The sequence below is a fragment of the Tetrahymena thermophila genome (assembly GCF_000189635.1).
Source record: "Tetrahymena thermophila SB210 genomic scaffold scf_8254464, whole genome shotgun sequence".
In the NCBI taxonomy this organism is placed as follows: Eukaryota; Ciliophora; class Oligohymenophorea; order Hymenostomatida; family Tetrahymenidae; genus Tetrahymena; species Tetrahymena thermophila.
The window spans coordinates 227589-255416 of NW_002476241.1; the positions used below are offsets into that span (position 1 = coordinate 227589).

General features: G+C 23.0%; 8 protein-coding genes across 8 annotated transcripts; 5 read left to right on the forward strand and 3 right to left on the reverse strand. All coding sequences in view use genetic code 6, as the record gives it.

The window, feature by feature from the left end:
- Positions 1-227: 227 nt before the first annotated feature.
- On the forward strand, positions 228-581 carry TTHERM_00579059 (transmembrane protein, putative; the record flags this gene model as incomplete). The annotated part of the gene is made up of 1 exon (XM_001470918.1): positions 228-581. The coding sequence occupies one exon, from the start codon at positions 228-230 to the stop codon at positions 579-581; it is 354 nt and encodes a 117-aa protein (XP_001470968.1).
- A 447-nt stretch (positions 582-1028) lies between these two features.
- TTHERM_00579050 (hypothetical protein) lies at positions 1029-6733 on the reverse strand (the record flags this gene model as incomplete). Its single annotated transcript, XM_001022906.3, has 11 exons — positions 1029-1258; positions 1314-2691; positions 3292-3632; positions 3703-3868; positions 4094-4675; positions 4951-5088; positions 5147-5406; positions 5460-5736; positions 5882-6415; positions 6478-6579; positions 6674-6733. 11 exons carry the CDS (start codon positions 6731-6733, stop codon positions 1029-1031), a joined length of 4068 nt encoding a protein of 1355 aa, XP_001022906.2.
- Positions 6734-8463: 1730 nt separating this feature from the next.
- On the forward strand, positions 8464-10738 carry TTHERM_00579060 (peptidase M1 family aminopeptidase; the record flags this gene model as incomplete). Its single annotated transcript, XM_001022907.3, has 7 exons — positions 8464-8604; positions 8656-8926; positions 9010-9191; positions 9256-9331; positions 9388-9702; positions 9771-9832; positions 9896-10738. The coding sequence occupies 7 exons, from the start codon at positions 8464-8466 to the stop codon at positions 10736-10738; spliced, it is 1890 nt and encodes a 629-aa protein (XP_001022907.2).
- A 1143-nt stretch (positions 10739-11881) lies between these two features.
- TTHERM_00579070 (peptidase M1 family aminopeptidase) lies at positions 11882-14596 on the forward strand. Its single transcript, XM_001022908.2, has 9 exons — positions 11882-12197; positions 12256-12523; positions 12709-12890; positions 12951-13026; positions 13090-13220; positions 13272-13455; positions 13517-13578; positions 13635-13858; positions 13912-14596. Exons 1-9 carry the CDS (start codon positions 11922-11924, stop codon positions 14468-14470), a joined length of 1962 nt encoding a protein of 653 aa, XP_001022908.2. The 5' UTR covers positions 11882-11921; the 3' UTR covers positions 14471-14596.
- A 949-nt stretch (positions 14597-15545) lies between these two features.
- Positions 15546-17927, forward strand: TTHERM_00579080 (peptidase family M1 protein; the record flags this gene model as incomplete). The annotated part of the gene is made up of 9 exons (XM_001022909.3): positions 15546-15929; positions 16028-16337; positions 16442-16653; positions 16713-16788; positions 16845-16987; positions 17044-17239; positions 17301-17356; positions 17631-17773; positions 17834-17927. Exons 1-9 carry the CDS (start codon positions 15597-15599, stop codon positions 17925-17927), a joined length of 1563 nt encoding a protein of 520 aa, XP_001022909.3. The 5' UTR covers positions 15546-15596.
- A 2181-nt stretch (positions 17928-20108) lies between these two features.
- Positions 20109-20381, reverse strand: TTHERM_000579099 (hypothetical protein; the record flags this gene model as incomplete). Its single annotated transcript, XM_012799499.1, has 1 exon — positions 20109-20381. The coding sequence occupies one exon, from the start codon at positions 20379-20381 to the stop codon at positions 20109-20111; it is 273 nt and encodes a 90-aa protein (XP_012654953.1).
- A 1410-nt stretch (positions 20382-21791) lies between these two features.
- Positions 21792-22878, forward strand: TTHERM_00579100 (hypothetical protein; the record flags this gene model as incomplete). The annotated part of the gene is made up of 2 exons (XM_001022911.2): positions 21792-22358; positions 22414-22878. The coding sequence occupies 2 exons, from the start codon at positions 21792-21794 to the stop codon at positions 22876-22878; spliced, it is 1032 nt and encodes a 343-aa protein (XP_001022911.2).
- Positions 22879-23688: 810 nt separating this feature from the next.
- TTHERM_00579110 (cold-shock DNA-binding domain protein) lies at positions 23689-27731 on the reverse strand (the record flags this gene model as incomplete). The annotated part of the gene is made up of 8 exons (XM_001022912.2): positions 23689-25831; positions 25913-26502; positions 26592-26660; positions 26756-26908; positions 26995-27048; positions 27203-27292; positions 27383-27496; positions 27597-27731. 8 exons carry the CDS (start codon positions 27729-27731, stop codon positions 23689-23691), a joined length of 3348 nt encoding a protein of 1115 aa, XP_001022912.2.
- Positions 27732-27828: the final 97 nt, after the last annotated feature.

Here is a 27828-nt window from a genome sequence, read left to right on the forward strand (position 1 = left end):
TTATGAAAAATTATTATAAATTCTTTGATTTTTGTATTATTAGTATTCTTTTTATATACATAATTAATTTAAAATCCCTTATAACTTTTACTTAATGTTGATGGTTAATTTTTAATCTTTTTTTGTATTTAAGTGGATTATTTTATGAGCAAAAAGAGAAATATTAATTAGCTTCTCATTACGTTATATAAGGTGATATCAAAAAATAAATACATGTATACTACTGAATGCATACAAAAAGTCATATAAAATTATATTTGAATAAATATTAGGTTTTTAAAATATTAAATATAAGTGAAGGCATTTAATTAGTGCGAAATTCATGCTCCATAATTATTTAAACTAACTTCAAATTGGATTTAATCTTAAGAACTGCTTATTATATTGCTTAATTGAAGATATTAATTAATAGTTTAGTTAACATTTGCGTCTTTGTATTTATAAACTAGCTCTAAGCCATAGAAGTCTAAGCTTAACGCTTCCTGTATTAATTATTTTAGCTCAACAAGCCGCGTTTAAGGATGGAGGTTTAATCTTAAAAACCGATTAGCAAATGTAAAAACTAATATCAAAGTAATTGATTTTTTGTTATCTATGCTATTAGTTTGATTCATATTAGAATTTGAATTGTTGGTGCGTGCGCTTGTGCTTTAGATATTATTATTGCCTGGTTCATTACTCCTTTGCTGTTGCTATTATTTATTTTATACCCCTTTTGTTTAAGCTGATTGTTAGTTCAATTTGTTTTCTTACATTAAACATATTTGATGCTTTAGCTATTGTGCTTCTTTTAAATATAGCTTTAATGTTTTTAGTAAACAAATAAATATTTATATATATATACATATATGAATGTCTTATTAATTTCTTTTTTTTTGTATTAAATATTTATTTCTGATTTAAAAAAATTTAAATAATCTTGATTAAATTTATATTGATGTGCTTTTAGAATAGAAAATTTGCAAAAAGAATATCAGTAAAATTGCTTAAACAAATATTTACAATATTTTTATATTATTTGAATACAATCAAAAATTACACAATGCATTTACAAATGAATCAATAATATAGACAAAGGGTAAAATAAATAAATTTGTTGAATTATGATGACTACTTTAAATTTCTTTGATTTGATCCAAAGCTGATAAGATATTATTAGCTGCTTTCTTATTATTTATAGTCTTGAAATCTTTAAGTAAAATTTAATAGACTTATATGATTGCATGAAATACATTCAGGGGATTATTTGAATATTAACCTTTTATTTTATATTTAAAATAAATAAAAATAGAAAAATAAAAATTTACAATTACTTTCTTTATTCACAAGAGCTAGCTATTCAATTATAGGAACATAATTTCTTTCAAATTAATTATTAAAACTATCGGAAACAATTATTGGGGGAAAAAAATTCTTATTGAGGAGCATTTTGTCTTTTATGTAATCGATTGATTCTATGAATTTATCTAGAGCTTGTCTAAATACATGCTGAATTTTTTGCTTATATTGCTTGAATTGAGACTAGTCAGAGCTCTAAGCTTTCTATTCATCTGCCATCCTTTTATCTAATAATTTTATTTTATCCATAACTTCATTGAAAAAATCATTTGAAGATAGAGTATCAATATGCTTGTGCATGTCTAATTTTTTAGAGGAATTATTTAAAGAAATAGGCTGGTTGAGTTCTTTGTCCTCCACAAGAGACTTCAAATAGAAAGATAACTGATAAAATACCTCACCTTGCTGTAATAAACCTGATTTCCATGTTTTGAGAATCGACATTAGAGAAAATTAAAATTCCACGATAATTACATTTTTTTGTTAATTTTCTTCAAACAGCCTTTAAAGTTTGTTAATGATGAATTCATCTCTGCTGTTCGCGTTTATGATTAATTATTCAGCAATTTCGTTTAGCACACGACAGAACTTCATTACTTTGATCTTTAGATTTTGTTCTGCTTCTTTTTTTATCAAATTTTCAATCATGTTTCCTGTAAATTTTTGACATTACTATTCAAGATCATCTAATGATTCAGCATTTTCAGAAAAGTAATTACTGCAGCAGTTCGAGTTAAATGGCTAGTTTTCTTTATAGCTCGATTCGTTTTTGTTATGATAACCTTTGGCTTCAAAGTCTTGGTTATTCTTTGATTCTATATAATCAGCTCTGATTTGCCTAGGTGATTTATTTTTGTAAAATCTGCTACTTGTTGAAAGTGTTGAGGTAGTATTATTTTAAATATAATTGCTATTTTCTAACATTACTTAATTAACCTTGTTGTATCCCTAAAGAACAGTTTTCATAGTTGAAGATATTTTTTCTTTAAAAAGCTGCAGCTTCTAAACAAACATCTTAACTACATAGTTTTCTTCAAGAAATCCTTTGTATTTTGAAATAAAATTTTACTTCACACTATACTGCTCTAAAGACTTTGTTAGCAACGAAAGGAGGTTTTCAATTTAAGATTTATAGTTAAAGCTTTTGTCTTCTTCCGATTTATTACGCGAAGCTGCAATTATATCGCAGTAATCTTGCATAATTGATTCATTTTCTTCTAATTTTTTTTTCAAAGTCTGAATAGTTATCTCTTTATCACCTATTTCTTATCTTAGTTTCTAGCATTCCTCACTATTTTGATAAACTCTCTAATTCAAAATATTATGGAGGTTAGCTTTTTATTCTTCAATTACCTGTTTAAATAGTGTTAAAAATATTATTTAGATATTATCAAAATGTAGTAAAATTATATTTTAAAATTTTAAATTTCCTAACTAGTAAATAATTCTTAAGGCACATATTATTATATATAACTAATTTAATTTTAGTGTTTTGATTTTGGAAGAGGAAAAACGATATTTCTCTTTTTTTAATAAACATTTAATTGCTATAATTGCCTTATTTAATTAATCCATTAATTTTTTTAAAATATTGATTGAATTATGCTTGATTTTATGAAATGAAAAATGAGAATTCAATAATTAATGAGAAAATCTTTGGAAATATTTGTTAAATTCTTTTTTTAATCTAAATATTTTATTTAAAAAAACGTGTATTTGTTGTAAAATCTCTATTTTGCATTCATCTCTTGGTTCTTACTAATCCAAATAAATAATTAGAGATTATTGGGTGGGAGCCTAATCTAACTAAAAAAATAATAATTTTGCTTTTGTTTTCAAAACCTCTGCTTTTAATTTTTTTTCAAATTAGATTAATTAAATTTAAATGATATGTTGGAAAATTTAAATTTCTCTTTTTTTGTAATAGACGACTTGGACTAAAATGTTATTTACTTTTTACAAATTATCTATAACAAGTTTTTGCTAGTTAATTTCTTCATGTTAAATATCATTCTGCTTTATGGCTTGATCTAAATCTAATAAGCTTTAGTCAGCTAAAGAAAGTGATTACTTGTTTTCTTGCTCCAGCTTGATTATTTTCTCTTGCTACTCTTTCAAATCAATAACAATCTATTCAATTTCTATTCTTAATCCAGTATTTGCTTCTTTCAGAATTTGGTTTTCTTTTTCTAATTCAATTAATCTGTTAATTTACTCGTTCTAATTACGCTCAGATGATATTAAATTATTTTTCCCAATATTTACTGCTTTCAAATTAGCTCTCTGAGAACTGCCTATAATTTTAAATAAAATTAATGGATTTAATAAAATTATATTTTAGATAACAATAAGAATCTATGTTACTTAATAACTGACCGCTATATTCAAAATTTTACCCAACTAATTAGTCTTCTAGCTAAATAATCTGCTAAATAAGTTAATCTTTTTCAAGTAAATATTTCTCTCTCTCAACTTAGAAAAATAATTTTTCTTCTTCTAATTCTTCTAATCTTCTTTATAGATAATCATCCTTTTTAAAATTAATAAAAAATGATCAAATTTTCTATCAAATTTAATAAAAATTTCGAAACACTCAAATCAATAAATAAATAAATGCAATTTAATTATTTCACTTTTAACATTAAAAGTTAATTTAATTATGAATTTAACACAAATTCTTAAATAAATTCAGAAATTATTTTAATTTTTTTAGTAAATGAAATTGTTGGAAAGAATTTATTTGAAACACGTTTACTTTATTCCTTTCAGATTTTTCAAGGGCAAATTTCTCGTCAAGTATTTTTTCATATGACTTGACTTTTTCTTGGAGCGAATATATTTTCCTAATAAGATTTTGGTGTAAATTGAAATCAAAGAATTAATCTCCTTAGGTTTGCTAATTTTATGATGAGAGTCTTCCTTCAAATGTAATTTATTATTCTGAATCAGTGTTTCGAATGTAAAGAACATTATTATTATTATTTTGTGCAGCAGTATTTCCTCTACTATCATTTGGATTAAACGAAGCCATTTTTTATGGAGTAGAATCACTATCTTACCATGAAGGTTAAAAATCTCCTTTATCTTCTAATATTTCCTTTATCTATTTATAAGCTTCACTTACTAAAAGGTTTTCTTTTTCAAGAGTTTCTACTCTTGTTCTTTAACTGTATTCCCCTTAATTCTTTTACCTTACAGTATCTTTACTATTTTAAGTGATAACTTCCTGAAGTTCTTTGTCTTTCTAAGAATTAAACTGAATAATTTCATTTCTGACCCTTCCTAAACATGATCTTATCTCAGAATAGCTCTACAAATAAATTGTTTCTCTGCTATCCTTAAATTTATAAAATAATAATAATTTTTAATAACATTTTTTTTGAATATTTTATGCTATAAAAAAGCATTTCAATATGATCAAAAAGGAAGATAATAAATAGAAAATTTATTTTTAAAAAAGCGATAGATCACAATTTTTTAATACTAGATGTAAACTAAATACTTAATCAGCCTAAGACAAAAAGATAAATTTTATTCTTAAACATAAATTTATTTTAAAAATTAAATAATTTCTATAAAATTTTAATTTTTTAATTAAAAATATTTTTTTACTCTTGTGAGGGTAATAAATTCAATTTCAACATTATTAATATGCTATTCTAGTTTGTCAATAAAGACATCAAACATAATTTTTTATTCAATTAACGTCTTCATAGTGAGTCTTTGCACAATTTAGGAATCTTTTATAACCTAAATGTTATAGGTTTATAAATTTTTTAGAAATTTAAAATAATTGATTAATACTTACTTATGAAAGCTGAATAGCTTTATAAGATTAATCTTCTAACTTTTATTTTAACTCTTCAATCATCATGAGATATCTCTCTACTTCAGGTCTAATGGCAACCTCCTTATCGAAAACATCTTTTGAATAATCCAGAACTCTTTGTGCTTCATTAGCAACAATTCTATCAAATTATTCAATAACTTATTTCTCTCTATCCAAAGAATCTTGTAATTCTGTCTCTAATAGTTTAATTTTTAATTCCAGCTATTTATATTCCTATTCTTTATTAAAAAAATGTTTTTAGCTTTTGCTTTTTTGATATAAATAAAATTACAATTTTCATTGTTATTATCAAAGTCTTGTTTCTGTAATTGTGATCTAATCATTTTTTGGTTTATGTGACTAGTATTACTAAATTGCTATTTATCATCAAAATGAAGATTGCTCATTGATTAACTGTTTAATTTTCTATGACTCAATTAAGATTAGCTAATTGATCTCTTTTTAGAAATTGGCTTTTTTTATGATTAAACATTTCTATTAGCAAAAGACTAGTCTAATGTTTCGTTGAGGCTCTCTTTTCCTTTTCTAGGAGTACCTGAATTAGATTTCTATTGTTTAATTTTAAATTTACAAATTTGCTAAATTAAAATTTTATATAAAACATAGATCCGTTAACGCTTCAATAAAGCTTTATTAACTAAATCATTTAATAAAATAATTAAAAATGAATAAAGTATTATATATTTATTGTACATCACCAACAAAAGAAGCTGAATTTGCAGATGTTTTGTTTATAGGAGTGAATTTAAATTTATTTTGGTTTTCTATGACTTTTTTTAATAACTAAATCTCATTTTAATAGTGTGATTCTAGATCTGTGATCGACTGTCTTAAATTAGTAATTTGAGAAAGCTTATCAGTCAATTGATTCTCTTTATATTCAATTTTTTCTTTAAGAATAGCTTCGTTGCTCTCAAATTGCTTTAACTACTATTTGAAATATGTTAAATCCTTTTAATTATTTTTATTTTTCTAGCTCAACATGTCAATTTCTTATTACATCTCATCAACTTAAGATTGTAATAGTTTATTTGTTTCTCTTTCTTCTTCAAATTTAGACTAAAGCTCTTTTTCTCGAGAGCTAAATTAACGAATTTATTGTTCCATCTCAGATTTAAATCTTGAAGTATTAAGAGCATTAAGTTATTTTTGAGCATCTTTCCAATTCTTTTTAAATTAATCCCTTTCATTTTCACTTTCTTATAAATCTTAAACAGCCTTTTCCAACTATTTAATTATAATAAGTAAATAAATAGCATAATTATAAGCTAAGAAGTTCAATCATTTACATCTTCTCTTAGCATTTAAATGACCATAGAAGCCTTTTAAATTGCTTCATCTTTTGAAGTAATTTCTTCACTTAATTATTGTAGTTGCTATCCTAATTCTTCCTATTAACAAATAAAATAATAAATGGTTAGTTATTACAAAGGATCTCCAAAGCAATAATATAAATAAATGGAATGATAAAAAAGAGTGAAATACATTTTCTTCTACAAGCTTTTATACTTATAATTAGTAGCTTTCTATTGTTTGTTTACTCATTTAATAAATATATTAATTATAATGGCTATTTAAATAATTTTGTTGATATAATTTGAAGTTAGAATAGTGTTTAATTATATATGTTTGTTTTATTCCTTCAATTCAATTACTGATTATTTGAGAATATTTTTGTTAAAAAATCAAAATTTGAATTAAGCAGTATATTTTCGCAGAGATAATACTTTCAGCAAAGTAACTAAATTCAAATGATATAATTTCAAATAAAACAACTATCATAAAAGCTAAATATTTCAAATAAAATAATTAAATTCTAAGACTTTCATTTAATTGTTATTAAAATTACTAATAGCAACTTTAAAATGAATTAAATTAATCAATACTTAAAATTTAATAAATTTATTAGCTATTCCTAATATCTAATTCAGAATTAATATTTAAAAAGACTTAAATCATTTTTTTTTAACTCCTAACAAACTGATATTATTTAGAACAGCACAATACTCTTTTTAAATAATTTAATACTTTCAATATTCATTAAAAATAAATTTTTTATAGTAATCTAATAAATTTAGAATTATTTTAAAAGTGTTGTTTATTTTATTATTTTAAAGACAGATATAATAAATAAATAAATAAATAATATTGCAAATATTTTAAAAATGCAATTATTTTTTTTACTAACCAAAAAACAAGATAATATTCTAATAAAAAGACGTCTAGTATATCTAATAAAAACTTAAAGAATATTCATAATTTTGATAATCATGATAATAATAACAAATATTCTATTAAATAAATAGTTTTTTTTTGATTGTAAGGATGATTCATTCAAAATTTGTTGAAAACCTTAGAAAATCAAATTAGGGAGTAGTTTTATTTAATACATTTGTTTTTTTCATTCATTTTTTAAATACTTAGAATAAATTGAATTTGTATTCATTTACTTTTTGTAAGTATGAAAAATTAGATTTACCATATTATAAATTGCTCTTGCTTTATTATTTAACAAAAAAAAATTGTAATCCAAATAAATTTTTTATTTTTTAAATTGGAATTAAAAATATTTTTGTAGGGTATTTTCTTTAATAAATTTATTTTAAGTTAAAGTAAATTCTATTTAGTAGATTTATCAACAAAATCTCTTAAATTAAATATAATTAATATGTATGATGTTAAATTTATATTTCAATAAAGTTTTTATTTTTATAGAAAGTGTCTGTCTTTAGAATTAATTATTATCAAATCTTTTTTTATTTTAATATTCTTTTATAAAAATTAGGGCATTCTTAGGATATTTTCTAAGAATTTTTCAGGAAAATATAAAATATTTACTAATATTTTTATTTATTCAATTTGAATCTTTAATGAAATTCTGGAAGAATCTAATGTTTTATGGTTAAATGCTTCTACCTTTAATGGAAGCTTGAATAGTAAATGGAAAAGGAATTTTCCATATTCTATCTATTGAAGATAATTTACACTATATTGCTTACAAAATTATTAAAACTAGAAGAAAGATAGTAAAGAAAGAAAGGATAGTAAAATCATATCTTCACTTCGTCTTATTTTTCTAAAAAAAGTATATTTGTTATATATTCACAAATCAGAAAAGTATCTTTAGAGAGATATTCAGATCAAAAATCTCGAAGAAATATTGTAAGTAAATATTATCTAAGATATAATAATAAAAAAAATAAACTTAACAACTCTTTGAATAATTCAAAACACACAAAAAGCAAAAAACCTAATAAAAAAAGGAAACTATCAAGATGGATTCAACTCTCTAAAAGCCTCCTACCTAATTCAACAAATCAGATATTTCTTCTTTAGCTAATATCGATAGCGTTGTTTGCACTCATCACGACATCAACTTGACCATTGAGTTCGATAATAAGAGACTCTCTGGTTCTGTAAATTTTATACTATTAGAATATCTTAAATTAAATTTATTTCATTTATAGATTACTTACCATCTTAAAGTCTTACAAAACACCTCCGAAGTTGACTTGGACATTAGAAACATCCATGTTTCCCGTGCTGTTTTAGACAATACCGAATTATCATTCAAGGTAGTCTAATATGAAAAGATCACTCACACTTTAGGTGATTAATTGAAAATCCAACTTACTACTCCTCTTGAAGCTGGAAAAACCGCTCAACTTACTGTTGAATTCTACACTCTTGAGTCTAAGGAATCTGCTTTAAATTGGCTTTTGCCCTCTTAAACTTAAGGTAGTGTTTCCTCAAACTTTAACATAAACAAATAATCAATGAAGCAGAAGATTTTATAATTCAAATTTTCTTTTTTTAAACAGGTAAATAGCATCCCTATTTGTTCACATAATGCGAACCCATTTGGAATAGAACAATCTTCCCTTGTTAAGATACTCCTGCTATTAAATCTACTTTTACTGCCCACCTCACAGTACCTAAAGCTTTCAAAGCTTACGCCTCTGGTAGATTAGTTGGTTAAAAAGAAACCTCAGAAACTAATGTCGTAATAATATTTACTTTAATCTTTTATTGAATAGCTAAGTAAAAATAAAAAAATAATTATATAGATGACTTTCTAATAAGATATCCCTATCCCTTCTTATCTTTTCGCCGTAGTAGCTGGTAACTTGGTAGAAAAAAAGAGTAATTAAATATTATTTTGAAAGTGTAAAAGGATATTAAATTATTTTTATTTATAGTTTCTGATAGAACAAGTGTTATTGCTGAACCTGAAGTTATTGACAAGTGTGTAAAAGAATTAGAAGACATGGAAGTTTAATTAAAGGCTTTAGAAGATTTCATCACTCCTTATGACTGGAAGGAATACAAGGTTGTAGTTTTGCCTCCTTCTTTCCCCTATGGTGGTATGGAAAATCCCCTCTTGACATTTGCTTCTCCTTCTATCATTGTAGGAGATAAGTCTAGCACTGATGTTATCATTCACGAAATGGCTCACTCTTGGAGTGGTAACCTTTTCTCATGCAAGAACTGGAACTCTTTCTGGCTTAACGAAGGTATTCTTTAGCAAAATATTTATTTTAAAAAAAATAGCTTATCAAATTATAATAATAATAAAATATAGGTTGGACTGTTTACTTCGAATGTGAAATAGTAAGAAGATTGCATGGCGAAGAAGCTTACAAGGTAATATAATGGATAAAAAATTCATTTAAATGAATAAATTTTTATATTTTATTAAAATAAAAGACTAAATTCACTTTGTTGAACAATGATCTTACTAACTGCATTGATGGAATCGGTTTGGATCACTCTTACACTACTTTGAATCCTTAAATTGGATATGATAATCCTGATGATGCTTTCAGCACTGTTCCTTACGTCAGAGGTGCACAATTATTAACTCATATTCAAGATGTAGTCGGCAATGAAGCCTTCTAAAAATTCACTAAGTCTTTTGTCAACACTTACAAGTAGAACTTAATTAAAAATTTTATTAAAAGAAATCTTATTTATTTATTAATAAAAATTAGGTTTAAGAGCTTAGATACCGCTGAATTCTTATAATTCTTTAAAGATCATTTTGGCAATGAAATTTATGAGAAGATTGACTGGGAATCTTGGATCAACAAGGTTGGATATCCCCCTCACCCTTTCAATTTGAAGAGCGAATCAGTCAGCAAAACCAAGTAAGCTGCCTAAGAATTCTTAGACAACAACACTGTTTGCAAGAAGACCTGGGATTCTTTCACAGTTGAATAAAAGATTATCTTCTTGTAAGAAATCAACAATAAGGATAAGCTCACTTTAGAAAAAGTTTAATTATTGGAAAAGACATTAGAACTCAACACAGTTTTGAACCCTGAAATTTACACTAAGTGGTTCGTTGCTGCTCTTTCTGTTAAGTATGCTCCAGTTGTTCCTCTAGTCCAAAAGCATTTAAGCTAACATGGTAGAATGAAATTCGTAAGAGGTATTTACAAATCTCTCTACCAATATGATCCTAAAATAGCAGTTGATACTTTCCTTGCTAACCAATCTCTTTACTACGGTATTACTTATACTCTCACTAAGGCTGATCTTAAAATCTGATTTATCTTATTATATTTGTAATTTTGTGATTCTATTTATTAAAGTTATATTTTTATACATAAATACAAATATCCAAATTAATAAAATTACTCCTTTTCTTTAAAAATATTCTTTAAGATGAATTCTAAATAGCTTAAACAAATATTTTATTTAAATAAATCAAAGTAAATTCTATAACAATATTATATTTTGATAAGTTTTTTTAAACCATTAAATTTAAATAAAATGATAAAATATAAATTTATTTATTAATTAATTAAAATAGTTTTTAATTTTTATAAGGGCTAGAATTGATTTTTTTATTCAATAAGAAAAATATTTTAAATTCTTCTATTTTAAATTTAACAAAAAAGTTTAAAAAAATATTTTTATAGATTCTTTTTATAAAAAGAATTAATGAAGTCATATAATAATAATGTAAATATTGTTCTTTAGTATTCATAAAATCAAGTTAAGCGAAATAATAATGAAAATATTTCTTGAAAAAAAATTACTTAGTTAAGAAGAATGAAAAAATGAATCAAATACCATTTTAAATAAGTAGATATTTTTATTAAACAACAAAAGAGAGAAAGCTTATTTTTTTTTTTATTAATCATACAAAACAAATTAAAAAAATGTCTTTTAAAAAGAATAACAAAAAATTTATTGTTTCTTTCAGTAAAATTTATTGATTTTTTATTAAAATTTATCATCTAATAAATAAGTAAACACGTGATATTAAATTGAATATTAATAATTATTTTTATTCTAAATAGAAATTATGAATAATTTTAATTGTTATTATTATTTTCTATTAAATAAAAAATTTTACTAATAAATGTGTTGATTTTTATTTTAAATTCATCATTTTATCTAATAAATAAATAAATAAATTTATGAAATTAAATTGAGTATTAGTTATTATTTCTTGATTCTAAATATAAATTACGAATAACTTCAATATTTTTAATAAAAAATAATTTTGCTTATTTATTAGCATATTCTGATGATTAGAATTGCTCTATTTTTCATTTGGAATTTTCTTTTTTTATTACTGATGAATGCCAGAATTTTATAATTTATCTCATAAGTATGTATACCTTATATTTTAGAATTATATAAAATTTGCTAATTGAGTATCATAATTTAGATAAAAAAGATATTTTTTGGAAATTAAATATTTATTAGTAGAGTAGATTAAATGTATAGAAAAATGATACATAAAATACAATAATCTAAAAGTTTGTAATTTAAATTAGGTGCAACTTTATTCACAACGGCAATAGGCTTAAGTTATGCTTATTATAAGTATAGAAAGGAGAGCTTGAATAATTTAAAAAAGTAAAATACCCCTAAAGTTAAAGATAATTACAACTCTGTTGATGAATTATCTTTGTCAAACATAGATAAAGTTAAATGTCTACACTATGATTTAATATTATATATCTCTTTTGATAAAAAATCTATAGAAGGAAGTGTAAATTTTATTCTATTTATAAAGCCCCAAATCATACAGTTTATTTTTTACTATTTAGGTTAACTATCATTTCGAAGCAACCTAAAAAACCAGAAAAGTTTATTTAGATATTAGAAACATAAAAATTAAAAATATCATAATGGATGGTCAAAAGCTGGAGTACACAATATTATCAATTGACAAAACAAAAAGTTTTGGTGAACAACTTCAAATATTTTTACCATAAAAATACGAATAAGGGAGCAAATTTGAATTAACTATTCAGTATGAAACTATCTAGTCTAAGCATTCAGGTCTTAACTGGTTGAATCCCTCCTAAACAGAAGGTAAATAATAATATAAATTAATAAGCTACTAAATATAATCAATTAAATCGAGTGTAATTCAACACATACTTCTAAACTAAAATAAAAAATATATTTCAAATTCCTTTAATAAAAGTTGAAGTATTATTTCATTTTTAAATACTCAAATAAATTTTCATTATATGAATTATAAATTATCTAATTAGGAAAGGTGCATCCTTATTTATTTACTTAATCTGAACCATATTGGAATAGGACAATATTCCCTTGCTAAGATAGTCCTGCTATTAAATCAACATACACAGCTTAGTTGCACGTCACATAACCTTTAAAAGCTTATTGCTCTGCAAAGTTAATAAGTAAGTCTGAAACAGAGCACGAAACTATTGTAATTTATTAGAATTTATAATTTTCTCTTAAATTTATTTAATTTTAATCAATTTATCAGATGAACTTTAAATAGGACATTCCTATCCCTTCTTATCTGTTTGCTTTAGTGGCTGGTAATTTAGAAGAAAGAAAAAGTAAATGCTTTTAAATTTTTAATTGATAATTCATTTATTAATATTATTTATTTGATAAATAAGCTTCTGATAGAACTAGTGTCATTTCAGAACCAGAAGTCATTGAAAAATATACTAAAGAATTAGAAGACATGGAAGTTTAATTAAAAACTCTTGAGGAAATAATAACTCCTTATGAGTGGGAAGAATATAAGGTAATATTAATATAATTATTTATATTTTAATAAATTAATTTTTAAATCAAGATAGTTGTTTTGCCTGCTTCTTTCCCCTATGGTGGAATGGAGAATCCTTTATTGACATTTGCTTCTCCTTCAATTATTGTAGGAGATAAATCAGCTACCGATGTAGTCATTCATGAAATGGCTCATTCTTGGAGTGGAAATCTATTTACATGTAAAAACTGGAGGGAGGTCTGGTTGAATGAAGGTAATTTAAATAATTTTAATAAAATTTATTTTAAATTAAAAATAAATAAATAAATAAATAGGATGGACTGGATATTTTGAATGTGAAGCTATAAGAAAGTTGCATGGAGAAGAAGAATATCAAGTAATTAATTTATCATGAAAAAACTAATTTAAGATTTTAATGATTAAAATTTTTAGGTAAAATTTTCTATGCTTGACAATGAACTGAAAAACAGTATTGATAAGATTGGGCACCATCACAGTTATACTACTCTTAATCCTATCATAGATTTATCAAATCCCGACGAATCATTTGTAGGAGTTCCTTATTTAAGAGGATTATAATTCCTGACTCACCTTTAGAATTTTTTAGGAAAAAATGAATTTTCTAAATTTACAAGAAGCTTTATTGAGAAATTTAAGTAAAATTTTTATTTATATTTTTTAATAAACATTGAAATTAATTCATTTTTAGATATAAAAGTGTTGACACTCAAGATTTCAAAGAATCATTTAAAGAATTCTTCGGAGAATAAATATACACTTAAATTGATTGGAACGCCTGGATTACAAAGCCAGGTTACCCTCCTTAAGTCTTTGCAATTAATTGTCAAGGTGTTGAGAAGCCTAAGTAAGCTGCTTTGAGATTTTTAAATGAATCAAATATATCTAAATAAGAATGGGATACTTTTTCTGTTTAACAAAAAATAATTTTTTTATAAGAAGTTAATAAAAAAGACAAATTAACTTAAGATAAAGTAAAGCTATTAGATGAAAATTTGGAACTGTTTAATTTAGTAAATCCAGAAGTTTACACCAAGTGGTTTGTAGTTGCCCTAGTGGCTAAGTATGACCCTATCATTCCTTATGTAAAAAAGCATTTAAGTTAGTACGGAAGAATGAAGTTTGTAAGAGAGATTTACAAATTGTTAGATGAATATAATCACGATTTAGCTGTTGAAGTTTTCAAATAGAACGAAGAGCTTTATTACGGTTTTTGCCATAGTTTAGTAAAGTCAGACCTTAAGTTATGAATAGAGAAAAATAATAAATAATTTTTTTCATTTTTTTAGAATTATTTTAAATATTTTTGTAATCAAAGCTCTAAAAGCAATTTTTGTTGATAACATAATAAAAGTAAAAAATTTTAATTGATTAAATTGTCAATTATATGATATAAATCTTTTTTTAAAATTACTTATTTGATTATTATCTTATCATAGGAGTTTAATTTTGGGGGGTTTGGGAAGGGGAGTAAAAACACAGACCATTTATAGGGAGGTCAAAATACTAAAAAATTTTGAAAATTTTAAAATAGCAAACTTTTTTACACCTAATTTAATGGATTAATTCTAAAATTTATTAAAAATAATTTATTTGCAGTTTCTCACTTATAATATCCCAAGAAGTAACAAAACTATTTTTATCATAGATTATTTAGATACTTAAATCATTAGTTTGCTTTTAGTTTTTATTATTTTTTTATTAGAATAAATTAAAATTAATCTTTTGTATATTTTTTAAATTATTTTGAAATGCAATATTTATATAAAGTATCTGATCTTATTCATAATTGATAAAAATATCAGTTTATCTATTTTAAAATTAAATGACTTTAAATGTTAAAAAAATAAATTACAAGTTAACTGAAACAAACAATAAATAGACAAATAAAGAATTATCTAGAAATAATTTTTAAAAATTCTAAAAAGCAAACTATTAAAAAGCATATAATAGACGAATAAATTTTTTGATTCTATTTGAAAACTCTTAACGTGTTATATTTGTAAAATTACACATTATAATTCTAAAGAAAAAAATCTTAAAAATTTTTTATGAAGACAACACTTTGTTAATATACTGAAGTAAATAAAGGCCATCAAAATTTTTTATGCGAATAAGAAATGAAAGATTAAAGAATATGAATGAACTTATGTGCGTATGTAAAGAAAAATTAATATTTTTGTGAATTAAATTTAGGTAATATTAAGTGTATCTATTGATATATCGATAGATTCATCTATCTATTATATAAGTGATGATCTAATTATTATAATATCGAATATATTTAAGAAATTAAGAATATTAATAATTTTTAATAAATTTTACAACTAATTAAATTGGTAACTAAATTCCAAAAAAGCTAAAAAAACATTTAAAATGTTTCATAAGTTAAAAAAATTCAAGCTAAGAGATATTCTTTCGGATTCCAAAAATTTTTTAGTAGTTAACAAGAAGGTGCTAACCATTTTAGCTGCATCAGCTGCTGTTGCCACTGGAACGTATTACATATATAAAAAGAGTAAATTAGGATAATAGAAATAAAAAGCTATAGAGGAATAGGAAAAATAGTCTACTGATGTTTCTGAAGACTCAGATGAGCTTATTGAAGAGGATTTAAAAAGTAGTTTGTCAAATGTAGACTTCATTAAATGCGAGCACTACGATATAATATTAAATTTTGATAGTGAAACAAACATAATTCAAACAAGCGTAAAGCAATTATTAGAAAAATCTATATTATAAGTTTGATGGAAAAAATTAAATAACTTCAAGAATTTTATAAATGTTTTATTAATAAATTCTAAAAGGTTAATTATCACTTTAAAGTTCAAAAAGAAACTAACGAGATATTGCTTGATATGGATCAGTAAGAAATTATCTATTGTGTTATTGAAGGGTTATGCTAAAAATTTGAAATTAAGGACATATAAAGCGAATAATAAAGTTAAGAAGGAGTTAAGGAATTAGATTAAAATATTTAAAGCAATTCAAAATAATTAAGAATAGAATTAGGTAGGCAAGTGCAAGTTGGAGAGAAGTTAGAATTGACAATTAATTCAATTTGCAGATAAATAAACAATCCATTTGTTAAGCTCTTTGAAAGCTAAAATATTGATAGTAAATAATTAATTAATTAATTAAATAAATGAATAACTAACTACTCCTACTTTAATATTTCTACTTTTTAAAGCATTTTCTAAATATTTATCCATAAAATTTAGATTCTCATAAAGTGTTTATCTCTACTGGTAAAGGCAATTAGAGTATATTTCCTTGTCAGAATTATCCCTCAGCAATGGCCACATTTGATATAACAATTGTAACTAAATGTCTTTCAATTTCATAAGGAAAGTTTAATTAGGAAAAAGCACAATTAAAAGGTATTGCATCAGGATAGTATCTAGCTAGTTACCAATATTCAGACTAAAACTATGTATAATCTTATTGAAGAAATTATTTAACAAATTCGAATTATCTTATAACATAAAAAAGACTGTTTTTAGATGTCGAAGTAGGACTTAATTACAGAAATTTCACATAATTATAGCAAATATCGAAGAAGTTTAAAGTAAATACAAAAAATAAATTATTAGTATTTAATTAACACTATCTAATATAACAAAGTTAACGAAAGCATTTCAGTTTTCTAAATAAGAGGACAACACAATATAAATACAATTTAAGAGAGATTTTCATTTATTTAAAAGAATCCAAATTTATATGAAAAACTCTAAGCCTTGAACTAAGAATACGAAAAGAAAGCTTATGTATAAATTTAAATTTATGAAAAAAATTTTAATTAAGTTAATATCATTAAATTTAGTTTATAATTATGCCAAAAGAGATAGATTACCATCATCATTATAATTGTTCACTTGAGCCAATGTAGTTTATCCCATCTCATCATATAGAAGGCAATTGCAAAACATTTAAAGAGTTAGCTTTAAAAGGAATAGTTATCAGCCAAATATATGATCACTTGAACTTCAATAATAATACTCTTTAAAAAGTTAATAAAGGTATTAAATATTTAAACTAAAATTAAATATTAGTTAATTAATATATCCCTCAAAATAATAGAAATATTGGCATACTTTATTAAATTAGGGCTATAAAAAATCTGTAATTAAAATGAGGTAATTATTTATTTATTTATTTAAATTTAATAAATAATTTTTATTATTAAAAATATTTATTCATGTTTTTAAGGAAAGCTTCTAAAATTTTACAAAATGCAGTTTCTATCATATTTAGTTAATAAAATATAAAATCAATATTAGTTTAATAATATTTTCTTCACAGAATTATTTAATTCATTTGAATTGAATAATTAGATAAATTGATTTGATGATAATTTAAATTTATTAATTTATCTTCTTTATTTGATTTGAATATTTTATTTTAAAAAAGATTGAGTAAAAAAAGCATGTGTTCGAATAGATTAATGAGGATAATAATTTTTTCAACAAGATCCAAAAAAAGTTTGATAAAGAATAAATTGAATAATGCTTAACATAATATCTATCAAAAACATGTCTTTGTTAAGAAAATGAGTAAATTAATTTAAAATTGTTGATATTTATTTACAAACTTACTTTTATTGATTGAAAAAGGGAAGAGATACAAAACAATGTGTAATTTGAAAAGTAAATTTATAAATAACTAAAAAAAACAAAGCACATATAATTTAAAAATGTTTGCAATTGAATATATTTATTAAAAATAAAGTTATCATCTTAATTCATATTTATTTATATCTACAAAAAATTTTCCACTTAATAATTTAGTTATTAAAAATAATTACAGTTTAATAAATTTAGATGCTTTTTTATTTATGAAATTTATAATAAATACTTTATCGCTAATTAATAACATATCAAAATATTGGAATAAATAAATAATTAAAACTAAATAATATTTACTGGTTATACATTAAATTTGTTTATTTTATAAAAATTTTATTTTGAAAATATTAGTTTTAATTTTAATCCGATAATAAAATATTTTTAATTTACTGATACTAAAATTTGAAAATTTTATGGATACTCCAAAATATTATTAATTTAGATCACCTCTAATTATAATTAATATAGATATGCTATAATTAAGCATGTCTTATTTTTCTTAACATCTGAGTTAAATGAGAGAATTACATTTATATAATTTATAAATAATATTTAGTTTAAATTTTTTTTTTTGAAACATAAATATATATATTAACATAACAAAATACATGTTTCTATAATTAAATTTTGTACAAAGTAAAATTGTTTAATTTCGCTAGGTTTTTTAGCTATGATTTTTGAAATATTTTATTAAAATAGAGACATATATAATAAAAAGTTTAAATTATACTAATAAAGAATCATAAATTTAGATTATTTAATAAAGAAAGAAAAATATTGTGGTTTACCAATGCAAGCTATTAATTGTATTTTTCTAAATTAGTTTAAATTGAAAGTTTTTAAATTATCTTTAAAATTAATCTCCATGCATATTTAAATAATTTATTAAATATTGAGTAATTTAGACAATCGAAATTCATATATGATAAGAGAGATCGATTTATATTTAAAAACAATGAATAATTCAAAATAAAAGTGTGTATTTTTAAATATTTTACATAGTAAAGCATTTTATTTTTGCTTAAAAATTGTATCACCTTTAATTAGCCACTTATCCTATCTTAAAAAATATTTTATGACATGCGAAAATGAGCATTAATTTATTAAGTCTCCATTTACAGATCAAAATAATTTTTAGATTTTTAGATTTGTAAGAAATGCTTCTTAAATTACTAAATAAGAATTTAAGCCAGTTTTTAATTTAGTTTTATTAATAAAAATACATATTTGAGGCAAAATGAATATCTGTTACTAACTCAAATTAATTCAAATTCATTCATCATCCATTGATTTTATTTTCTAAAAATAGGTAAATGAGTAAGAGTTAATTTTACTATTCTAAAAAATATTTGAGCCAGGCATAAAACTTAACTATTCCCTGCTTACCATTCGATTTATCTTATTGAAAAACTGCGCTTAAATTTGTAACATTTTGATTTATTATTCATTTTATAAACTTGTTATATTTAAATTTAATAAATAAAATTTCTCATCTATTATTTTAAATGAAAGGTTATAGTTGATCTTTTGAATTTTTGCAAGAGTTAAAAATAGATTTTTAAATTTAAATGCCTATTCTAAAATGGTATAAAGGCATTTTATACGTTTTCCTTCATATAAAAAAATAAAATTATTTGGGAATTTGTTTGTGTTTAGGAAAAAAAAAAGTATATTTTTAATGCAGGAGAGCATTTAAAATGCTAAGATGAATTAATCTTACTGATCCATACTAATCTACTTAAGCAAATCTTTTAAAATTACTTGTATTTTTTAAGGTTCTACCAAATAAGACTCCATTATTTAAAATATACTAATTAACTAATAAAATGCAAAAAAGATGATAATAATAACCAGTATCTTTTATAAAACATAAAAGAGTACTTAATCCTTATTGAAAAAAGGTATGTTTTATTTAATTAAATATCAAATATAATTGTAATTCTTGAACATCATTTTTTAGTATATTTTAATTTTTGAAATAAAATTCAGTTTTTACCAAAAAAAAAATTTTTTGAGTGATTAGAGCACATTTAAAAAATTTGAAAATAAAAAGCAAAATGGAAAAATTTACATTATTTTTTCAATCAGTTGTTTTAGAACAATAGTATCAACAACGAAATAGAGCTATGAACTGCAAAATATTCATTAATTTATTGAGATTGTACATAATTTCTGTTATTCTTCCAAATATAGTCACACTATGCTTTTCTTATAGCATGAATAGCATGCTGATATCAATTTTAGGAATGACTGCATTATTATTTCACCATTTCACTGTGATATTTTTCCCAAAATACTTCAACTTGTGGGCGAATTCTCTTATTTTATTGGTAGGAGTTCTATAGTCAGCTTAGATTTTTATTTTGGAAAAGTAAAAAGAGGAAGATTAATTTTTTTTCTTCTATTTTGCTGGAAGTACTATTCCAATCCAGATTATTTCAGCTATTCTAAATTCAAATTTCCCTTTAACTTTTGTTGCATTAAGTGGATCTACTATAATGTAAGTTATTATTTTAAGTATATATAAGCGATGCATTTTACTTCTTTTTAATTAATTGAATCAAGAATGATTTAAAAATTTTTTTTTGTGAGTAATAGTTAATTTCTACTGAAAATTTAAGACAGTAACAAAGAAATTAATTGAAATTATTAAATTCCTATTAACAAAATCTTATATTTTACATGTTTTTTCATTAGTTTGTACTATCCAAAAGGTATTATTTTACGATGAGTTCTTCAAAAGTATATGACTGCAAATTTCAATACGGAGCTTCCTCTTTATTAGTTATATTTTTCATTTATCTCTCTCAATAATCAAAAAGAAAATAATTTCTCTAGGAGAATTCTAAAAGAGAGTGGGAATTTATTGGAAAAAGTATATTGCCTATGAATATAATTACAGTCAAATATCATAAAAAAAATAAACAAATCTCTTTAGATAAGATTAATGATAAAGCAAAGAAGTTCCTTAATATAAGTACCAATGAAGAATTTTTATAATTTACAAGAAATACTTTTATACTGGATGATATGGATAATTTTTATGATCATGAAATATTTAATAAATCAGACTTCTAAACTAATTTCTCAAAATCTTAGTCAGTAAAAATAAATATTCGACAATAAGAAACGCTTGAATAAAAATTACTGTAAACCTTAAAATAAGATCTATAATAACACCAGCAATTTTAAGATCATCTCATAGATTTATTCAAAAAATAAAAATAAAATACCTACACATTAAGCAAAAACGAGAAGACTGATAATAACAATATACTATAATAAAATATCGCAAAAGAGAGTAAATTCTATGCACTACTCAAAAAGGATAATCAAGCTTTCAAAATATAATTTTAAACATATACTTTATTGAATTAAAAAAATACGTTTTGCTGTATTTTGATATCAGAATTTGAAGAACAACCGCATTATAATGTCACTGCTTTATAAAATACTAGAACTATTTTAGAGAAAATGTTTTTTGAAAGTTGCATTTACATAGGTATACATTTTCATTAAATTTTAGACGAATTCTTAAAAAAAATGCTTATAATTTAAAAATATATTTGAATATTTTCTATTTACAAATTTAAAAATATAAAAATATAAAAATAAAGGTGATAAATTATAAAATATTGTGGAAAATATCTCAGATTAAGAAATAATCAAAGCAAATGTTTATTTGAGTTACAACAGAATGTATAATCTTAAAGATTATTTCTAAATATTAAAAAATCAATTCAAAATAAGACTTGAAAGCTCAGTGATTTCATCTATTTCGTTACATTCTTTGAGTAATCAAATGAATATTTTAATTAAAAGTATATTAAACAAGAAGAATTTTCAAATAAAACACATAAATTGTAATTCTCAAACATTAATAAATACTTACGCTGATAAAATAACTCAGTTATTAATCAATTTAATTAATTTTTCTACAAGAAAAATGTAAAATTAATATCAAAAAAAGTCGGCAATATTTCATTATATAAATAACAATAAAAAACAATTAGTTGAAAATTAATCTTCTGAATAGACTAATTATGATGAAATTGAATTTGAATTTCATTAAAAGTAATAATCTATTCAAAATTTGAAAATTTATTAGCCTGATATATGCAAGTGCAACATTTAAGAAATCAGTGCTACTAATTAAGAATTTTAAATTTAATAAAAACAATAGTAAGATAAAGTTATCGAATGTGAATAAGAATAAAAATGTGTTTAATAAAAAGATACTTCAACTTTAAATTTGAATGATATAGAGTTATCTTTCGAATTATTAAAAGGAGAAAATGCAATTTCAGATATTCTCAAAATTAAAATTTCTTAAACGAAATCTGATGCATCTTTACATGATATACTTAATATCTTATAAAATATTGAAATTTAAAATGTAAATAGTATATCAGATAAAAGCAATTAAGAGTAAATTGAATGGAAAGTTAACTACAACATAATAGGAAACATAGGACCATTCTACAACCTTTATGCAAGAAAATCTCCAGATTAAGTTAATATTTTATTAAATTTTTTTATAATTAAAAAAATAATTATAATTAAAAAAGGCATATGAATTTCATTTTTACATTTTCAAAAACGCGGAAATAATTAAAAGCAAAGACCTAAACAAATAATAAATATTTTAAAATTCACTCTATCAAAAACATTTATCTGTGTCTAATTTAGAATATTTTCATTTAAATAACATTGATGATCTCAAAAATTAGATCAATAAATAAAGCTCAAATTGCTCTATTGACATCAAAACAAATGAAGAAAGTAGCCATCAAGGAAGAGATCTTGTAAAATTAGAATTTTAAAATATCAAATGCAACTCTTTTTTAGAAAAAGATAGCTTTTCTCTTTAATCATCTGTAAACCAATCTATGATTCCGTTTTAAAAAAGTACGTATTCAAGTATAGTATCATCAAATAATTACAAGTATTAGTTTAAAACTAAATTTATAAAATAAAATAACAAAACTGATGACCTCTACACCGAGAAAAAATTCATAGTAACAAATTTATGAATATAAATAATATGAAAGTTTAACAAAATAAAAAATTATATATATTAAAAACTAACAAGATATTATTTTTCAAGAAAAATATGTCAAAAATAACCCAAAAAAATGTTGTTTTTTAAATTTATGTTTTTTATATTTTTTATTTATTTTTAAAAATAAAATAAAGCATTTTAAATTAATCACAAAATATAAAATTCACATTACAATTAGAAAATTATTGCAAAGAAAGTCTTGACTTTATAAAAAAAACTATTAGATTTTTTTGATTTAGAAATAGAATAAATGAATTTATTTTATTAAAACAAAATAAAAAGTATTAATTTAATTAAGTTTCTTCAATGAATTTACTAAAAAATAATGAGTTCTTTAGTTTTGTATTTGTGTTTATTTAATTGGAAAGCAGTTTAAAAAATTTTTTTATTAATTAAAAATACTATTATTTAATGTAAATTGATTAATAAAATGAAAATTTGATTGCTTTTTAATTTAAAAAAAAATAATACAATTAAATTAATTCAATAAATATTTATAAAAATATTTGTTTAAGCTGTTAGGAGTTTATTTATTTTACTCAAAATTGAAAGAAAATATTAAATAAATTATTTTAAAGTTTTTAAAAAAGAGTAACATCATAGATTGGTAAAAAATAATAAGACAAAAAGTAAATATTGGTAGAAAGATTGGTAGGTAGGTAGGTAGATAGTTAGATAAGTAATTATTTATTTGTTTTATGTTTTATTTTTGATAGAAAAATTAATATTTTATTAGTAACATTTAGTTAAATTATCTTAAATGCATCTTATTTTAAGAATTTCAATACTATTAAGTTCTTTAAGATACTCCATTGTTTTGAGGATATGTTTTTTAACCATAATGTTTATAGTTGTTATTGTTTATAAAGTTATTATTATTGTTATTATTAAAATTACTATTGTAGTTGTTATTGTTTGGATTGTTATTATTATAATTGTAATTATTGTTGGGGTTGCCATTATTTATATTGTTATTATTGTTGTAGCTGTTTCTTTTTTGATATTAGCTTCCATTAAATTGATTATTACTGTGATTATTAGGGTTGTAAGAATTATTTGAGTTGTAGTTATTCTAATTGGCAATACTATTGTTGTTGACAGGTGGTTATCCTTTGAAATTATTGAATTAATACTAATTATTATTATCGTTTGAATTAGCATTGTTGTTGCTATTTTAGTAGGATTATTGGGCTTAAGAGGGTTTATAGTTTTGGGTATTAGGCCCTTTTCTGACTTTTTTATCAGGAGAAAGACTAGATACAGAGTTTAAGGTGTTGCTACTTGTGTTCTTTGATGATTAGGAGTTAGTTTCTTGACTTTGAGAATTTGCTACATTTGCAAATTAAGGGAGTATAGTTTCTTCACTTTCCTCTGGAATATATTCAATATCAACAGCCTTTCTGCTTTGTTTGTGTTTGCCAATATATTTAATGAAATGAAATTTAAAACGAAGGTTCATCAAAGATGAGTGTTTTAAGATGTCTTTAGGGACAGTAGTAACTTAAAGATCATCTAAATGAACAAAAACATCACTCTAATCTTCATCCAAATTGAAGAAACCAAAATTATTTGAAGTGTCAAAGAATTTCAATCTCCCTTTCTTTTTCTCTTCTGTTTATTCCAATACTTCAGGTTTCTTTGGCTCTTTCATTTTTTAAGGGTCTTTTTGATCTTCAATATTGTTAGATGAGCCAATACTATTTGAATTAGGAATTTTTTGCTTTTAGAGGTTCTTAGAGCTGCCAATGCTATTTGAATTATTGTTATTACTGCTATTGTTATTGTTGCAGTTATTATTGTTATTATAATTATTCGTATTGTTATTGTAGTTGGTATTAAAACTTTGATTGTTAGTGTTATTGTTAATGTTGCTGTTTGAGTTATTTGATAAGTGAGGATTCATTTTATTGTTGTTGAAAGTATTGTTGTTCTTAGACTCTTTCTGTATTTTGTCATTTGGAATTTTAGATTAATTAGACATCTTAAAATTATTTTATTAATAATTGTTTGAAGGATTATTTTATGCAACAACGTTTTGTGACTGATTGTAAGTTTATTTGTTATTTTAATTGTTGTTGCTATTTGAATTCAATCCATAATTTTTTTAGCTAAATTACCTTTGTTTTTAGGCTTCATCACTACTTCCTTAGGACTGCAATTATTACTATTCGCTTTACTATTGTTATTATCTATAAGGCATATTAAAATTAATGTTTTATTATTATTATGGTTAACTAGACTATCTGAAAAATACTTGCTGATTATCATTAGGAATTTGCTATGGATGGTATATATTATCATTATCTAATAAAGATGTTATATTATGGACATCATTGATACTAGTATTGAAATTTGAAAATTGTGTATTGCTTTGCTATGTATAATTCTGTTGAATAGGTTGTTTTCTCCCAATAACATTCTAATTAATATTGTTCACTACTCTATCTGGAGGTATTAAAACTGTTAAATTATCAATACTGCTGGGTTATGTTTGATGAATGATAGCAGGAGGTAAATTTTGGGGTAGAGGGGGTGTTGATATGAAAGATTATTAACCTATATTAGAAATATTATTAGTAGGAGGAATGCCTTAGTTTATTGCCTAGTTAGGAGAGTGGTAATAAATATTACCTATTATTGTCTACTGTTATTAAGGTTGCTATTCTATAGGTTGAGGAATTACTATTCTGTTTTTATAAGGTTCAATAGGATTAGTGTTTATGGGAGCGAATGGAGGCTGAGCATTGGTACCTTACTGTTACTACCCCTATTATTATTGCTATTAAGGAAGGTATCTTATTTAATTTTATTCTTAATATCTCACTTAATAAGGATAGTGATGCATCTATTATTGCTAAGTAGCATACCATGCTTCTGAGACATGTTAATAGTCAGCTTACATTTAAGGAGGAGGTTATGCAAAACTATTTTTTTAAAAGCAAGAATTAATATTCAAATTTGTTTTGAAATTAAATCATCAAAAATAAAAGAAAATTATAGTTTACTCTTCGTAGTGAGGATAGGGCGATGCAAAATAATTATAAGTTGGAGGAGGTTGTGTAGTGTAAGGATTAGGTAAAGGAGAAGGAGCTGCATTTGGATAAGGTTAATAAATAGGAGGTATTTATGGAACTTAGTACTAGGTATAATTATAAGCATTTATCTATTACTGCTACTGCATTTAGATATACATAAATTATTTGTATCCTACTGGTGAAATAGGGGCACATTCTTAGCTTTCTTCGTTTTGGTGAAGGAGTAGATTTGTCCAGGGATCCAAGAATTCTGTAAAGAACTACCTTTTAGAATCCTCAGCTGGAGGCTGTTCGTATTCATCATTACATTCATTCAAATTAAAAGTAAAATGCTTCTGCTGCTTATTGCTTTAAGTCATAATTCTTTCATTAGCAGTTTTTAAATTGTGGTAGCCAACTTAAGCTGAAAACTCTTTATCATTACTTTTTTCTTTATCTTGATCTAATTCTTTTAAATTCTGTTGAGAAAAGCTCCTTTTTATCTATAGTCCTTCTGTTGGTGCTGGGAACTTGTAAGGAGATTTACGACTCTCTCTCTTGTTTTCTTTATCTTATTGGTGCTATTTTTTTAATAAAAATCAATAAAATAACAATTAAAACTTAATTCAATTCACAAAATCTAAAGCTGAAAAATTAAGAGGGAATTTACCTAGAATTCGAGATGAACAAAATCATGGTCAGGATTGACTAGCTCAGCCTCTATGACTTTTCCTAAAATCTTTTTATTATAGATTTTAACATAAATTATTAATGAAACAAAAATTTAATATTTTGAAAATAAATTTAAAAAGTAAGTAATTTTATTAATCTTACTTCATAAACAAGATTTTAAGCCATTTTTGCATGATCTAAGAACTGTTCGTCATAGACAGGAGTATAAATTCCATCATCCCATAAAAGTTGAATTATCTTTGTGTGATTTTTGCTATTAAACTACTTAGAATTCAAATAAGAATCATCGCCTACCTATTTCATTATAGTTTACATTATTTTAGCTATCGAATACACATAAAAATAAATATTTTTAGTGTTAGAAAATAAAGTTTAATTACCGAGAACACTATCACTTTAACTTTGTAAATCATTGAAACAACTTCCAAATTAACCTATAATTTAAAATATAATTTATATTCACAATCAATCTATTATTTTGTTGCATTTTGCATATTTATCTGTAAATAATTATCAGATCTCTAGCTTTAGCTAAGTACATAAGTCTATTTAACTATTTAATTATACAAATTAAAAAAAACAACTTACATCATCAAATATGGAAAGTTCTGGATTATTGCAATAATCTGAAAGAAGTTAAAAGTTATGATAGAATTTTTCGAGAGTTCTTGTAAGTTTCTATTTTGAGTTAAATGAAAAAAATCACTAAAATTCAACAAAAGCATTTCTAATTTTCTTTAGTTAAGCAAGGAGAAATTGTAATAATACCTTTTGCTGAAAAAGCTTCTAAAAGTATTTGAAACAAAGCGCCTAAATTTCTTAGTACTTGCTAGTTGTAAAATAAAGGCAATCTGAGACTGCCCTCATCAAATTAGATCCACCCTTTTAATAAAAAAGTATTGAATTAATTCCAAATGAGAATTTTCAAAATCAAAATTATTAATGCATAATTATGACCAAAGCTAATAAATGATTTATTTACCTCTGGAATTGGCCTAATTGCTAAATTATTGCTATGGAGTAAGTTTTTAATGGTGGAGTTTATCACTTAAGGCTAGTCTCTTTAATTTTATATCTTGAGCAATGCCTCTTAAAGAAGAGAAGAATTGAAATCCATTCACTAAAAACTTGCTTGAATACTAAAGCTTTGATTGTTATTCACTTACTAATATAAAAATAACTTTGTTTGAATACGACTGCCTGCAATCAATCAA